The sequence below is a fragment of the Gopherus evgoodei genome, chromosome 9, assembly GCF_007399415.2.
Source record: "Gopherus evgoodei ecotype Sinaloan lineage chromosome 9, rGopEvg1_v1.p, whole genome shotgun sequence".
Classification (NCBI taxonomy): domain Eukaryota; kingdom Metazoa; phylum Chordata; order Testudines; family Testudinidae; genus Gopherus; species Gopherus evgoodei.
The window spans coordinates 32,527,941-32,545,804 of record NC_044330.1 but is presented as its reverse complement, the minus strand read 5'-3'; the positions used below and the strand labels follow the sequence as shown (position 1 = coordinate 32,545,804).

The 17,864-nt window shown below is 40.8% G+C and overlaps 1 protein-coding gene across 1 annotated transcript in view; it reads right to left on the bottom strand.

The window, feature by feature from the left end:
• SLC9A9 (solute carrier family 9 member A9) overlaps positions 1–17,864 on the bottom strand; it is a 340,359-nt gene that overhangs the window by 69,386 nt on the left and 253,109 nt on the right. Inside the window, exon 14 of the mRNA XM_030575042.1 lies at positions 11,634–11,713. Coding sequence (XP_030430902.1) covers positions 11,634–11,713 — 80 coding nt within the window. The remainder of the gene's footprint in view (positions 1–11,633; positions 11,714–17,864) is intronic.

Genomic DNA, 17,864 nt, shown 5'->3' with positions numbered 1-17,864 from the left:
GATGAAAACTTTGTTTCACATACCTAGAGTTAGTGCCTGTCAGTCAATGCTGATGCCATCTGGATTAGAGCCTCATTGATTGCCCATCAAAATCAGTGGAAAGACTCCTGGTGACTTCAACAGGCTTTGGCTCAGCACCTTAAACTTCTTTATTTTGCCCGCTACATCTGCTGGAAACTGATGGAGAGCTGTACTGGGAATGAAAAGGGAGAACTGGCAAATGTTTTGCTTTTTCTAAAGTGCCAAGAATTTTAAATGTAGTAATTTTTCTGGTTGCCTTTTTCTCCATACAGGAACATTTGGCACTGGGTCAATATTAATGTATCAGCTCTGTTGGAAACATGTCTGTGAGAAGAATGGAGTGTGCTTTATGCAATCTTGTTACTGTAGGTGCCAAATCTCTCTTCTGCTTTACATTTTGTCTCTGTCCAAATCTAACATGCTACCATTGTGAATGGTGGCTTAATAAAGCCACACAGTGATGTGAAAAGAAAAAGAAAACCTAGTGAGGGTCTGATTCTGCCATGTGTTGAGTACCTCCTGGCAAGTGGTGTGTGCCCTTATTGGGAGCTGAGAACAGCCATCGCTCTGATCAACAACTTTCAGGACTGGGCCCCGAGTAACCAATCAGTGTGAGGTGTGGTTGGAATTTCTCAGCTCTGCTATATAGCAATGAGGTTCTAAAACTGTGCAGACCATCAGTGGTTCACAAAGAACTTGGTGATGGCCTGAAAAGAATGCCTTAATTCCAGCAGCTAAAACATGCTAAAGGAAATTACAGTTAGAACAGGTCAGAAATTTTCAGATGGAAGGTTTTGCTTTTGGAAAATGTGGATTTGTTGATATTGAAACAGTCCATGGTTACGTGTTAGTTCAGAGAAAATTCCAGCGGAAACCAGGCTGGGTACCATTGGGACAATCTGGCCTGGTTTCCTGCCAGTTCACCAGATGGACTGCTGGGGAGCCCGGGCTCCCAGGTGGGCTGTCAGGAGACCGGCTCCCAGAGCCTCCAGTCTCCTGGTTCCTTGGAAATGCAGATTCCCAGCACCTCTGCAGCCTGGGAACCAAGGCTCCCTGGCTTCCCAAACTGCCCAGCTCCCCTCCTGAGCAGCCTTGGTAATATTTCAAAGTGATATTTCTATTTTAAAACAAAATTTTAGAATTCCCATTCTGTGTGAAATTTTGAAATGTCATTTTTTGTTCTGTTTCTGTGGAATTTGTTTGGAAATTTTGGAATTTCCTGCAAAATGGGAATTCTGATTTCTAGCCAGCTGTAATTAAAATATGTTATATTATACTTCCCTGATATTACCATAGTTACCGCAAGAATGTTATGAAGCTGCAAACAGAAGGTGGACCACACAGTTGTGATCTGAAGGGGAGAAGTCCCTTAGACAACTGCTGTATACAGAAGTGGTCTTTGTTTGAGAACGCCTTATATAGCACCAGTAGAAGATGCTCTAGCTCATGGGAATCATATTGTTAAATAAAAATTCTAACTATTGGACATCATATTGTCTACTACAGATTGTGGGTCAAATTCTGCTTTCAGTTACCAACATGCAACTCCGTCTGAAATCAGTGGACATCCACAAGGATTTGAGGATAGTATTTGGCCATACCTGTCTCTTTAAGATGATAGAAAAAGTTCAGTAAAAAACTTTAAAAGCTTATGTATTTTCTGACTCTTCTATGAATTTCTTTTTAATACAAAAACATGCCCGGCTTCTAAGAATCCAATAATGATGACTCAATTGTCCTTTCCCACCTGTCCCATGTCTGCAACACTCATTGTTTATTTTGAACATTGATTTTCTTGAAATCCAATAAAGTTTTCCCCATATGTCCCTTTATTTATTCCTTCAAAGGCAGCAGCACTGCACATTACTATGAAGACTTTAGAGTTCAAGAAATTCACTGTAATGGCTTGCTAGCAGCAATGTAAAAGTCTTCAGTCTGACAAAGTCTACTTCAAGAATAACTTAATTTTGGTGGTATTTCATATAACCATAAAAGGATAGAAATTAGAAATGGAACAGATCTAATAGATCTAGTCCCTTCTCTTGCCAATGCAGGTTTGTTCTCTATAACATATTTTTTTGCTATTTTAGTCAGTTCTGTTTTAAAAGTACAAAACAATTGGGCTTCCAGTTTGCCATGGGAGAACATTCCACAGTTTATTAAATCTTTCTGTTAGGAGTGAGAGACTGACAATAAGTCTGATTTTTTTACTTTTTTAACTTCATCTCATTACTTCTAGTTACAACCTCTTGTTCTAGTCTAGTCCACTCCTCTCCTTCTTTGATTGTGGAAGCCTTCCCTTTTTTATAACTATTATGTCCTCCATTCATTTTCATGAAATCACTAATGTTTAATCTGTCCTTTTAATTTGTCACCACAGCACTCTAATATTTTTTTTCTCGTGTTTCTATGAGCTTTCTTCACATTGGCAGTATCTTTCTGGGAAAGAAACTCCCAAATTTCTTTTGTGATAAATATGTTTACTCTTAATATTTTCCCAAAGGTGATTTTTTTCAGTTTGAACAAAATCTATTTATCTGTTTCTGTATATTGAATTTTTTCTTTTTTTGGCCATGTGTCAGCAGCCGATCTGATTATGCAAGGCTTTACTCATGAATGTTGCATGCTAAATGTAGGGAAGTGGCTTGAACCAAACTGAAAAAGTTTCATGGTTTAATTAGGAATTGGTGAATGATATTGGAGGCAGGACCTGGGGGCTTTTCCAGAAATATTTCCTGACTGACCAGAAGCCCTCAAGAAAGCTCACTCTCCTGGGATTTCCAGTTTAAGTTTGCTTACCCAAAAGGTTTAGATAACTATTATAACTTTTGAATATTTGTGTGACCCTTTGAAAGTTTTATTACTTCCTCCCATTGTTGGGACTCCATTGTGAATATTACAAGAACCATGTCAGAAACTGCCAATGGATTTTCTGGCGGAGGGTGGGGAAGTCTTCATTGGCACAGATACGGTCAGATCATTTATAGTACTGCCCTCTCTAAAATTAACTATCAAGGGTTAGGTTTGCAAAAAAGTCCTAAGTCATTTTGACTGGGCATTATGTGTAACATGCCTATGCTTATCCCAAATATCACCTATTTCCACAGATTCAGGAACTGAGAATGACATTCTAGACATCTTTACTGAATATTATGTCTAATCGGTGGTGGTTTTGTGCTCAGATTTTTGTGGCTCTCCTTGCTATTCAAGTACCTGGACATAGGCCAGTCACTATAGAAAATGCACCAAATGTTATGGCGCAGGTACCAAGACATACTCTAGTTTCTATCCCTTGTCCCCTACAAGACAGCAGGAATTTATCGGGAAATGTCAGCAACCCTCAGGTTCTCTGTAATGGCAAACTAATCATAATAAAAACACCACCATCTTCAGTGGGAATACTAATATTGTTCATGCCCTTACCTCTGCTTCTTTGTTTGCTAAGACTTTACAGCTCCACTCAGAAGAGAGAGACAGACCTAGGAGGAAGTAAGAATGATGGGTAGTTTGGACACCCAGAGAAGGAGAGAATAAACTTGACTTTAATGGCTTTTTTGAAGTCATGCCATTCTTCTCCATCCCTGTCTCCCCACACCCACCGTTTTTTAAAATTCTTACTATTACAGGGACTAGATAGTTGCAAGTTTTGGTAGCACTGAAAAGTCCTCTTGCAGCTTCCTGTTTGGGGTGCACTTGTATCTGTGAGCTGGTTATTAAAATATGGGGTGGGGAGTTGGAGTTCTTATTAAGAAATTAACAGATGCTATATCGAACACACAGACACACTGGAACAACTATATTAAGAAATACTGGTTTTAAACTACAAACATGTATAATCCCTAAGTGTTTTCTATTTAAACATGCCCTGTTGTCTCCTTATATCTACTATATTGCTTTGAGTGAAATGCTAGTATGGTCGGATGCAGTATGACCGCTGAAGAGTTACTGACTTTTTGGGCATGCTTTCCAAGCAATAACTGCGTACACTGCAATAGCAATATTACAGGGGACATGCAATCTTATCTACACAAATCTTTCTTATGCTTTAAATTCTGACTCAGTCTGCAGACTGAAAACAAAGTTTAAAATAAATAATGTCCTCCGTTTTCATACATCACACTGAGGACAAACTAATTTGAAAAAAAAGTTGTACACCTCTACCCCGATATAACATGATCCGATATAACATGAATACGGATATAACACGGTAAAGCAGTGCTTTGAGGGGTGGGACATGCACTCTGGCAGATCAAAGCAAGCATATAACGCGGTTTCACCTATAATGCAGTAAGATTTTTTGGCTCCCGAGGACAGCGTTATATCAGGGTAGAGGTGTACTTGTTATGCAGGAGAAACACCTTGACAGTTAAAAGTATGTCTCTTACAATGCAATACTGTTCCCCTCTCTTGTCTATGAGACTATCAGGATCTAAACAGATTGAGAACTGACACAAGAGCAATTTTGTAAATGAGAACTCTTTAGCTTCATATTCAATGGAGAATTGTTTATCCCAAGTTTCTTTTTCCCAAATGGTGGACAAACTGAGGTCACTTATTATTTGTGTTAATCATTATCCATGTTTATTTATGAAGTTAATTTGCAGGACCTCTACGGTCTTGTGTCCTTGAAAAGGGCCAGGAGATGGCCCCAAATCAGATCTTCTGATTCTCTACACAACAACGAAGAACAGAGTTTTCACTGTCAGCTTTTAAAATCCAGATTGCGTGTCCACAAAGAGGTTGTTGAATGAATTCTGAAGCAAGTTAAGAGCTATTTCAAGTGTTGCTATTAATACTATTGTTTCTGGGGGCCCTATGGAACCCAAAGCTGACTCTGCAGATCCTGTATATGAGAAAGTTCTATGATATACTTGGCCACTGCAACTGGTCAGTATTCGAGGGGTCCCTTCTCCTTGGTGACAACCACATAAAGCTTTACACAATTGCTCTCCTTTTTCCTAGGGACAGCGCCTCCCTGACATCCATGCAGAGGATGAGTTCTTTCTGGGTTGGTTGACAGCCTGCTAAGGAGAAGAGTGAAAATGGTTGACCATTCCAAAGATTATCTCACAGTCTGCAGCTCACTTACAGAGTTGGAGCTGCTAACAAAGAAAGAAGAGGTGTTCCTCAACCCAAGGAGCTATCACCATGAAGAGTAATCACAGTAGTTATAGAGAGAGGGAGAAAGAAACCTCACACCGATGGTGGCAGGAGCTCCCATTCGACCTTAACTACAGTGACTGGCATTGGGGGAGGTCCATCTCCTTTCCTGCACCCTGCACCATTCAAGATAAGAGAATAGACCATGTCTCTCTTGCTCCTACAGGGCTTCACAGTCCTAGGGCTATTGTAATGTTCCCAGACTGAGGGAGTGGGATGGAACAAGAATATTCAGTAATGCTGCTCAAAGAGGCAAGGAACTAATTTACATGAGCTCCATGAGCAGCCAGCTGTCAGTTCTCTTCGCCAAGATCCAGCCACACAGCAGGAGAGTGTTCCACTTTTACCCTGTACAACAGGCCAACCCACTCTCTGAATAGGTCAGTCCACTGTGTGACTATTGCCAGCAGACTTCTGGGACTTAAAGAGCTCCAGTGGCCAGATTTCTTTGCAGCTGAATAGGTCCCTAAGTCAGTAACAAAACTAGTTCTCCAGAATGATGTTATGCAGCAGTTTGAAGTTTTAAGTGCCACCTGGAAGGAGAACTGAAAGCAAAATCCTGACCACTTCAGGCAATTAAAGGTCTTAAGATTCTTTTTGCTAGAGCAGACGTGTTAGACCTCATATCCTGGTTTTCAGCCTGCCTGAAATTTTCAGTCTATCCATGTTTCTTATACTGCACCCACCTCTGATATATGAATACCTGAATCTTGTGTAAGCTGCAGCTGGGTAAAGGGTTCTTTGCTTCCTTCCCTAAATTCCTGTTTTGCATGGCTGTGGAGTTTAGTCAGCTAGGTCAGTGGTGAGAATGAGAGAGGACCTAAACCAGGTCACCATCACCCACTTGTTAGATTTTCAAACAGGCATCCTCAAGCTTGAGATTTGCTTCATGGAAGCATCTGAAAAGCTACGTCCTCCTCCAAACTCCTCTTTGCCATGATGCCTACAAAAAACTTGACAACGGTTAGGCTGCTTGTGAGCTCAGACCACTGCCAATCATGCTGACCAATATTGGCTCATCGTTTCTTGTACTCCCTTGTCAGTCCATATTCAGTTGTCTCTTGTTTTATACTTCATTTGTGAGCTCTGAGATAAGGGCCATCTGTTTCTGTGCTTGTACAGCACCTAGCACAATGAGATTCTGGTCCCAGACTGAAGCTTCTAGGCACGACTGCAATTCAAACAAATAATAATAAAGCAGTCTGGTGTCATTCAGATTAAAAAGGTGCTACATAAGTGAAAGATATCACCACTATCTAACTAAAAATGTTAGTAACTAGGAAGCCCCTCAATTTCTATCTGGAAGGAGAAATTTATATACAAGAGACATTGCTATAGTAACTCCCCTTCTCTTTCCAAGGCATCTGTCTCTGGCATGACAATGACAAGTAATCATATAGGGAAGGATCAGCTGAAGATCATAAGATGATGAAATTCCCTTTGGCTGTCAGTTCTCCCTCCTTTGGAATGCATAATATTGCTTTTGGTAATCAAAAGAAAGGCTATTCTGCGTGCTCACAACTTCTCAATCACACTTCTAATGACTGCCTATGAAGTAAAAATGTACCGTTAGCCTATACGCAAGCCATAGCGAGGGATGAAAAAGAAAACAGGATCTACTAAATTAAACAGAATAAACTTTGAAAGGTTTTAAAATCAATGCAATTCCTCTCAGCTGATTCAAGGGGAGAGGGAAGACGATAAATATCTTTCCTTTAGACTCTGAAAGGATAGAATCTGATAGAATCATCAGAATGGTGAATAATTTCAGAAATACTCAAGTAAGCTTTTCCATGAAAAGTTAATTTATTCAATTAGTGTTCCTATATCTATGCCTGAACACAGCTTCCTTTGGCCTAATAGGGAATTTGGCCCCTCAAATTCAACAGATATTTGTAAAGGAAGAGCGTGTGGCTCCTCCTCCTTCTACCTTCAATACAGTATGTGTAAAAGAAACTCAGAAGAGAAGGCATTTAAACCAGGCTCTGAAAGGAATTTATGACTAATTTCCATTGAAATCACTAGAGTTATCTCAAGAAAGAGATGGGCCTATCATTGTATCACCACAATCCCAGCATTCACTACTCCACCAACACACATCATCTCAGGCTTTTGCATATATTTTGTAATTATCTTCCTGTTGCAAATGCTCACTCGTTGCTTCCCCTCCACAACATTAGAGGCAGGAATAGCGGATGCTCTGCTCTATTGTCCAGTGTGGGAATGGCACATCAGGCTCAGCCACATCCCTATGCCTTTGTCAGGAAAATATCAGTCCTGGCTGTAGGCTGAGTCTGAGACCAGGTCCATTACATGCAGTATCTATTACTATGCATCCCTTGCCTTTGGTCTTCCTCCTCTTTCCCTTCTTATTGGCTTCACTCCATTCCTTCTATGGAGTCTCAGGGCATCTTTTCCTCGCCTTGCAGTATCAGTTGTTCCTCAATCTAACTTTTAATGTGTTATGTTGACAAGAGAGCTCATCTATTAGAAGTACAAAGTATGCATTGTATTGGTATATTAACATGTATTATGTTCTCTCTCTTTTCTTCCCCTTTAAAACACTCCATTCTTCCCCTCAACCATTCCTTCACCTTCACCATCACTATGTCCTTCTCTTTATGTAGTGGGTTACAGACACTGATAAGCCTGTATTCTTCTTCCAGAGTGAGGCCACAGAATGGGTAGTGAGGCCCATTGTGAGCACAGAGAGGGCAAAATGATCTAAGCCGGGGAAACGGCAGTTACCCGAACATAAGAAAAAAGAAGGACATTTTAGTGGACAAAGAATCTGCTACAAGACTGTTTAACCCAAATTGATAGGTTAAGTTGTATGTATCCCCAGTGGTAATTGAACAACAGGAAAATGTTCTTTGTAAGTCACTGTTCTAAACTGTTATCATTCTTTGGGCTAGATTGTGACTTGCACTGTATACCTCCGTAGAAGGGAAAGAACCCCCTTTCACTGCTACACAGGCTACCCAGACCCGAAGTAAGTGGATGTGGCAGAACTGCATGCTACCTTTCTGAAGTAAGTGATTGAGAAGTGGGGAATGGGTGGAGCCATGGTAGTGGGGGAGCTGATGTGGGTACAAGTTAGCAGCAGATTACTACCACCCTGGAGCAAGAATAGACTAGGATAGTTCCTTGAGTCACAGTTCCTTTCCTGGTATGGTCCTGGACCTTCACTCCAACCCTTCTGTGGACTGAATCCTCATGTGCTAATGACCCAAAATGGAAAGAATCAAAAACTCCACTTGCACTTCTATTTTTTAGTTAAATCTTGCTATATTCAATGCAAATACATGGCTGCCCTTGAAGGAAACTGAAACAACCATAATAGATCATGTACATGACACAGTGCTGGGACATTAATTCTATTACCTCAATAAATATTCTTGAAATAGTTAGTATTTCCCCTCGCACACACCCACCTTTCTTTCTCATCAGCTTTTAGTATTATACAGCTCAAAATGGTGATACACTCCAAGCTATAAAAATATGAACACAGAGACAGACTCTCAGACATTTAGCCACATTAAAATACCAAATGTTTTGTCTTGTTCTGTACTTACCTCAATGTTGAAATGCACGATTCAGTGGGAGTATCCAGATACTCAAATTATTTCTTAATTTTCTGTTCTGATATTAATGTTCTTTTGTCTTAGTGTTAGAGAGAGGTATTTTTCTTATCGATCTAGGACTAGATCCAACGTCAATTAGAGCAAATGAAAATACCTGTATTGATTCAAACTGGCTTTGGATCAGGTCCTCAGTGGCTGAATTTACAATGTTGTCCCTAAAACATTCTCCAAGTCAATGTAGGAAATCTTTCAGAATGACAGCAAGAAATAAGGCAACTTTTGATTGCTGCAATTGTGCCTTGTCACATGAAATAAACAGACATTAGGGACGTTATTACTAGAAGAGTGGGTGTTGGTGCCTTACAGCAAGTGTCAGGCCACAGAAATGTCACAGGCATGGACTCTTCTTAAGTGTGTAACCAGACAGATGATTACTTTTCAGCACCTTTTCTTTGAACGATTTATCATAATGTATTGTGCAATCCTGTACTAGGCATAAATACTGCACTACATGACAATTGTATTAATTTCTTCTTTTAAATTCAACAACACAACTTCGTAACATTGCTAAGAGAAGGACACAGATATTGAAGAAACGTTTGATTGGATAATTTGTCTCTCTTTCTAAGGAATAGGAACATATTTCAGAAGCAGAATAGTGACTCACACTGCAGAGAAGCTCAGAACTGTCAGTCCAAGCATTCGTGGGTTGAACCATCCTTCTCCACAGGGATTTGAATACAAGTCTTCAGCATAAATAAAAAGGTAGAAGTCATATTTTTTAAAATGAAAATATACCTGTAGGATAATGGCAGGGCTGCAGTCTTTGAAAATGAGATCACTGGAGCAAGATTATTACCAGACTAGAAGACAGATTGCTACTTAAGATGTAAATTTGCTTTTGGTTTGAGAACCCCTCCAAAAATTCACTTAGAAACACAATGTTTTCTTGAAATGTAAACACCTTGGAAGTCAAACTTTCTAAACTGAGCAGGAAAAAAGGGCTATTGTCCTGAATTGGAGATCTACAAGGCTTCTTCCTTTGGGATTTCTATATTATGCAGGGTATCTCCAAAAAGATGGTGGAGGCGCTTGCTCTGCTACTTCACAACAACCTGGATCATAGATTCAACTAACCTCTCTCCTGTCCCACCATTTTTTCCTTCTCTTTCTCTCCACTATTCCCTTCCTTTTTTCCACTGACCTTGTCCTTGTTTCTCCTGAAGTCCACCTTTCCCCTAGCCCTTTCCTTCCCTTTGGTCTGTCTTCTGCTCTTTTTACACTGGTTCTTGCTTTCTTCCCCTTCTATCCCTACCCTATTTCCCCTTTATTTTGTCTTCCTACTTCCTTTATTTTCTTCTTTTCCTTCTCTTTCACTCATCCGTCTTCACTTTCTTTTCCCATTCTCTCTCCCTTTCTCTTAACCATCTCCTTTTCTGCCCACTTCTCCCTTTCCTACTGATGCACAGGCTCTTCTTTCTGAAGGAGTGGGATCAGTGTGTATCTAAATCAAGCAACGATGGCATTTAGTATTATTTTTTAAACATATTCTTCCCCTTTGTAGTGCATTGCATGTGCTATTTTCCACTGTGCCTGGAAAGTATAAAACTGTGAATTTAAGCCTGTTCTAGTGAAACATTTTAATTCTAACTTCTTGGTCCTTAGAACTGCCTGGATAGATAAACTAGGGGCTGTATATTTATATTTCTTACCAAAAGAGATTTCTTACCAAATAATCTTGCCTATTGGAAGACTTTTTGACAGGTAATTTCACTGGAGTTCTAATAAGAAGCTGCATTGCTATGGAGTAACATTTTATCAATTGTAATATGTTCTCATCCAAGTTTGCTTGTGTTCACACCAGAAAAACACACAAAAATGTATGCCACGAATGTTTCTCTGTGCTCCAGTATGGTGCAGCATGATGGAACAGCAGGAGTTTGGCTGGCAGCACTGCGGTACATTGATGGGGTAACCAAATTAGTGCCTGATCCTGTATCCATGGAAGTCAACAGAATGATTCCTGTGATCTTCACTGCATTGGTACCTGCTCTATAACACTGATTCCCCCACTGTCTTGCATCATGGGGTATCACTGAGACCTGTGCAAAGTGCATGTAAAACCGATACCAAGCCAGCATGATAGCCTGTTACAGCCACTTTACACAGGTGTTGGTGAGATACAAGGTGCATGGCTGTGGAGAATCTGGCTCTGTGGGCTCTAGTGTGCAGCCTGTGTGGAGGCAAAGTGGCTCTGCTCTGCCCCAGCAGGAGCACCAGCAGCCATTATTTCTCCGGAAGGCTCAGTGTTTCTGGGAGCCCCCCAGAGAATGTGCTCACTGCTACTCTTCCCCTAACAGGGCGTGTGGAATATGCACCTCTGGATGCCTGCTGGGATGGTGTGACCAGGGCCAATGCGTCACCCCTTCTGCACCTTCTCTGGCATGGCTACTGAACCAAGATGTACAAGCAGACAGTAGACTCTGTGCCCAGGGGAGTACAGGGATGGTGATTGTGGCTGGACTGTGTGCAGGGAGACTCAAGGGAGACTTCATGGGCCCTTGCTCACTTGCATATGGGCCATCCACAATCAGGCTTTATATGGTCTTAAATGTCTCACTCCCCCGAGCAGTGAATTCACTCCCAAGTTGGAACAATAACATTGTAGCTGGCTTGTTGCTGCACATTTTATATCCTGGAATTAGGCAAGATTAATTCATTTTAATACATTGATGAAACTTTGATCTGGGCAGGTGTTCCCAGCCTGATTCGCTCTCCCTCCCTATCACCTCTTTAGACTCTTATGCGGAGCACATTGGAAAAGCTTAATGAAGCTAATGTCCATGGTTTATACGAATAAAAGGATACTTATGATCAAACCCATACCATATTCTGAACAGCCACGCACTCTCAGCCTTGGTTGTGGTCTTATCCGTAGTAGTAGCTCTCTGCAAAATAAATACATGTATGAAATCAAAAGAGTTTTCAAAAACATAAATAAAACAAAGTTTTGATATTAAAAATACTTGTCAAACCAAATTACATTTACCTGCATTTTTTTTTTATTTAAAAAAAAAAACTGTTTGGCTCAGATTTCATCTCAGTATGTGAATCCGCTCATGGGCAAATCAGATCACCAGCACATTTCTCTTTGCTGAGCTGGTGCTCGAGTGGAATAATTCAGTATTTACTTTTATTAATGATTCCAATTTTATTAAGCAGCTGAGAAGCACTATATTCTGAGATCAATAAAAATGATATTTCTGTTAAATTTCTGTAGTGGGATTACTTCAGTTTACTCCTGTCAAGCTCAGATGGTATTTGTTCATGGCTTACAAAAAGGTAATTCCAAAGGGAGCATAATATTTCCAGTAATTATGATACTAGTTTCCTTTCTATTTTTTTCTCTTTGCTTGATAAGAAAAAATAAAAATTCACCCAAAAACTGAACCACCACTGGGGACTGCAGATAGTTTTCAGTATTTTCCTGCACGGATTCCAAACATTGGTCTCCATTCTGCAAGCTGACTTCAGCTGGGCTCTGCATGGGCACAGGGGTCTGCCTCCTACAGAACAGCTTGCAAGATCATGGCCACAGTCTGGAATTATATGTTTACAACCTCCTCATATACTAGATGGGTAATTAGTTACACTCTGGGTGTTATGTGAAAAATAGCATAAGAATTAACAACAGGTTGGGAATAGAAATAGGAATGGGCATTCCAAATAGCACACTCCATTACAGTTTTATTCCTCTTTGGCTTTAAGTTTGAGGTATATATTGGTATGCTTAATGGGAACATTTTAATTTCTGCATTTTCAGTTCTATTTATTTCATTATTTCTCTGTTTTAAACTAATAATACAAACATCTCATCCCTTATACACACCATGATGCGTATAAGGTTCATAATATTAGGGTTGCCCACTGCTAAGACCTGATCCAAACCCTACAGAAGTCCATAGAAATCTTTACATTGATTTAATTGGGCTTTGGATAATACTCTAAAGGGTATGGCTACTCTGCAGCTGGAAGCCAGTCTCTCAGTGCAGGTATACAGACTTGCACTAGCAGGGCTTGAGCTAATACACTAAAAAGCAAAGTGGTCATTCCAGCTTGGACTTGACTCCCGAGGCTTCATAGCAGCAAAACTCCCAATGAGGTCTGTGGCGGTTTCATCAACAGAAGTGCAGGATTGAGCATGATAAACTTACACCTGTAGCACATGGGACAAAATGTATTCCTGGGAGCTGATTCAGCTCCCATTGAGTTGAGTGGAAGGATTCAGTTTTAACTTGTGTGGCTTCCGCTCGTGCCATAAAATCCTTTGGTGCAGGGAGGTCTCATGGGGAATGATGGTGGCCTGGGGAATTCATCGTAGCCCAGATCCTGTAGGAACAATACTGTCAAGGGATGGTGGAGAGGCAGCAGGGGCTGTGGATGCTCCTGACCTCTGGTGGCTCCTCGGGGATCTGCAGGTTTAAAGGCTGAACCTACAGCTTTTCCTGCAGGGTTGGCTAGTGGCAGTCGGGGGCACACTATGCCAGCAGTCTGATGGAAAAATAAGAGGATCTCTGAACTGAAATTGGCAGTGCTTCCAACCCCTACACAGGAATAACCCATTTTTTTTCAAAAAGTCACTTGCAGTTCCCCAGCAGGCCTGCATGAGAGGCTAGTAGGGAGAATTGCAGTGTAGGATCACTTTCCTTCTCAGGAGCTAAAGAAATAATGGACAGTTAAACACATCTTTTTTCTGAACTTTAGTTTAGCAGGTGAGCTATTCATAGTTGTACAGTAAGCTGCTTGGGCTTCCCCTGAGACCTATAACATGCCTAAAGCATTCTTCCAAAATATTTCCAGAAAATACATTCTTTCACATAGTCTGTGTGGAGATGCACCTAATGGGATAGCTGAGACACATAAATCAGCTGAATAAAAGCTTTTATCAACTATCTTTGTTTTGTGAGGAAATTAATTAGATTCTTGTTAAAAAAACTGCAAGAAAAAGCTTTGTCTTTTTTGTAGTAGACTGGCATTGCAACTCAGCTTAATGACTATCTATCCTGTATGCCTGGTCATCAGAATTAGCTTAGTGTGTTTATATTCTAATTGTGTAGGATATGCAGTGGACTGACTGCATTCATTTATTTCTACACATTATTGATGGCCTTTCAGAACTGAGTTATGAAAGCCCATCAATAAATGAGTGGAAATAAATGAGCTAACCTATTGTACATTCTGTTTTTGCAAGAGGGTTTGATGATAAATGCACCTGAGAAAACAGAGAACTAGGGAAGTAAAAAAGAAACTGAGGAGGGGATCCCTGATGTGGCTAGTGTACAGATCAGGGTTCTGCGAAGTTCATGTGGTGATTACAGACACAATCTGCCAAGAGCTGCTATTTTGAAGCACAGCTTCCTGTATCTCCTCCTGACAGTGAAAGTGATAATCCACAAAAGGAGTATCTGACCAGGATGGATTTGGGGTTATTTTTCTCCTCATGGACAATGAGATTTTCTTAAGCTTCAGAAACTGGATCACTCTTCTTGCCCCAGAGGGAAATATAGATTCATAGACTCTAGGACTGGAAGGGACCTCAAGAGGTCATCGAGTCCAGTCCCCTGCCCTCATGGCAGGACCAAATACTGTCTAGACCATCCCTGATAGACATTTATCTAACCTACTCCTAACTATCTCCAGAGATGGAGATTCCACAACCTCCCTAGGCAATTTATTCCAGTGTTTAACTACCCTGACAGTTAGGAACTTTTTCCTAATGTCCAACCTAAATCTCCCTTGCTGCAGTTTAAGCCCATTACTTCTTGTTCTATACTTAGAGGCTAAGGTGAACAAGTTTTCTCCCCTCCTGATGACACCCTTTTAGATACCTGAAAACATATTCATCACTGTTAAGAAAAGCTAGTGATCTACTGGCAATATTTAATTAGTGTGGCTCCAGCATGTACCAGTAATGCAGTAAGACTACTCAGCCCATGTTTCTGGTAGTGGTGAATCTAATTTGTGTGTCCTACTGTCCTGGGTTCAACAAAACCCGTTGCCAACTCTGTCCACATATCTATTCAGGGGACACCATCATAGGACCTAATCACATAAGCTACATTATCAGAGGCTTGTTCACCTGTACATCTACCAACGTGATATATGCCATCATGTGCCAGCAATGTCCCTCTGCCAAGGGCCACCCAGAGGATTCAGGGGGCCTGGGGTCTTCGGTGGCGGGGGCCTCTGCCATCGAATTGCTGCCAAAGACCTGGCACTTTGGCGATGGGTCCCAGGGTGGAAGGACCCCCCTGCCGCCGAATTGCTGCTGAAGACCCGCCGTGGAAGAAGCTCCAGGGGCCCGGACCCCTTGAGAGTTTTCTGGGGCCCCTGGAGCAAGGGAAGGACCCCATTCCAGAGGCCCCGAAAAACTCTCGTGGGGGCCCCTGCAGCGCCCGGGGCAAATTGCCCCTACTTGCCCTCCCCTCTGGGCAGTCCTGCCTCTGCCATGTACATTGGCCAAACCGGACAGTCTCTATGTAAAAGAATAAAATGGACACAAATCAGACGTCAAGAATTATAACATTCAAAAACCGGTTAGAGAACACTCCAATCTCCCTGGTCACTCCATTACAGACCTAAAAGTCGCAATATTACAACAACAAAACTTCAAAACCAGACTCCAATGAGAGACTGCTGAATTGGAATTAACTTGCAAAATGGACACCATTAAATTAGGCTTGAATAAAGACTGGGAGTGGATGGGTCATTACACAAAGTAAAACTATTTCCCCTGTTTATTTCCCTACTGTTCCTCACACCTTCTTGTCAACTGCTGCAAATGGACCATTTTGATTACCACTACAAAAAGTTTTTTTCTCTCCTGCTGGTAATAGTTCACCTTAACTGATCACTCTTGTTAGAGTGTGTATGGTAACACCCATTGTTTCATGTTCTCTGTGTGTATATATATCTTCCTACCGTATTTTCCACCGCATGCATCCGATGAAGTGGACTGTAGCCCACGAAAGCTTATGCTCAAATAAATTTGTTAGTCTCTAAGTGCCACAAGTACTCCTGTTCTTTTAGCGGATACAGACTAACACAGCTGCTACTCTGAAACAAATGGGAAGGTTCCAGTCATAACTTGCCCCTTATTGTGACTGTGTTTCTTGAACTATTCCATCATGTCTCCCTCTCTAAAGCAGTAAATGAAACGAGTCCCTCTCTAAAACAGGTATGAAATTCCCTCTGATTTGGAAAACCAGAGTCAAAGGTCTAAATCTCAACAGTGGTGACTTTGCCAGCCTTTCATCCTTTTGAATTTGATAAAATAGATTCTACCCAATGAACCGTGTGTCATATTCAGCTGAACACTTAAAATCAAGGTCTTAGCTGCTCTTCTTGGACATTAAGGATCACAAACACTTGTCACAGTAGTATGAGGTTTGTTTTGCCAATCTCCTTAGCCAAAAATTTTGTGTGCACGAGTGCCACTTCCCATCCCTGAGCTTCATGCTGTGACATGTCCTATATGACTGAATAGTGCTTCAAGGTTCATTCAGGTGAGAGTAGTTATTTAAGTAGAAGATATGCCCCTCCTCTAAAAAAAAATTCCTGTAGTATGAAAGAGCATAGCTGATATATGAAGAAAACTGAAAGTTAATATGGAAGATAGATTAAAAAAACAAAACAAAATACCTCATATCAGAAGTTGTGTGAGAGAAAAATAGAGAGAAAAAATGAATGATCTAAAACAAAAGAAGAAAAAAAGATAGATATTGATGGAGGAAAAGAGAAAAACTTTAAAAAAACAATCTGAAAGAAAAAGTGAAGAACAGTCCATAGTACTAAATTAAAAAAGAAGAACACAATGAAATAGAGAACTGTATTAATAAAATTAATATAACACGTTTAATTGTAGCTCTTAGAGAAATGAAAATAGTAAACATTTAAAAAGGAAATCAGAGCAACAAGACTACCTAGCTAGCTAAAAATAATTTACAATAAAGTATGCTGATTTAGATATGATTGGGGGTGGAATGTGTGATATTTATTCACACCTACTCTATTGTGCTGCTGAGTTTTGCCAATAGAACTAGGTGCTAATTAACAGAACATAGTCTGGGTCAGTAGGTGCCTTATTGTTATTCACAAATATGTATTTCTCATTTTTAATAGAAAAAGAAAAATTAGAAGTTCTATCTACTGACGTCTAGTGCAAGCACATTTTCACAATCTCCAATCACCTGAAAAAAACAACACAACCCACCACAATTAAGGTGAAATAATGTTTATATTGTACAATGCAATATAATCGTTGATGTTGATCAGTATGTCCTAGAGTGCTGTAAACTGGAAAAGATACTGCTGTCTATATTGTTAGTGTAGCTGCAATGTAGGTAAAACCAGATTTCTAAGAGAGGAGAGTGGAAAATCTCCAGAAGGGGATCAAAGAAACAGAGGTGTTAGTGAAGGCCTTTAAAAACACAGAAGCAGAGAAGTTCAAGGAAAGGAAGAAGAGGGAATGCTTTCTCAGTGAGAGGGAATCTTTTGAGTGCTGGACCAGTCGAAACTGAAGGAAGTTGGCTGCCAGGGTTAGACAGGAGACTCCACAATCTGGTGGAGAAGTCATGAGCTGGAGGAGTGAGGACCTGGAACTCTGAAAGGACACTGAACAAATCCCAAAGACTGTTCAGGACTGGTGAGGAAACTGAGGCAGGGAATGATACACAGGTATTTTATTGGATTGCCTAGACCTGTGCATGTGCTGTCTATGAGGAAAGCATGTTTTGTTTTAGAAATTCCTCTGAAAGGTCAATCTATTTGCTTTTACTATCTTGTATCTCTGAAGGGGTGAGTGCCCACAAGGGTGACATTCTGGGAAGGTTGTGTTTAAACTACTGGGGAGTCTCGGAGGTTCAGCACTGGTCTTGGGACCTAGGGACCAGGAGGTCCCACTTCCAAGGAGGGTCTCTGCCCATGGAGTCAGCTGAGTAGCCAAAGTAAGAGAGAGTGCCTGGAGCTGCTCAGTTCCTGGGGAGCTCAGAAGCACACAACTCCAGTGTATGGGTCCAAACCTGGCACCCTAGTGAATGT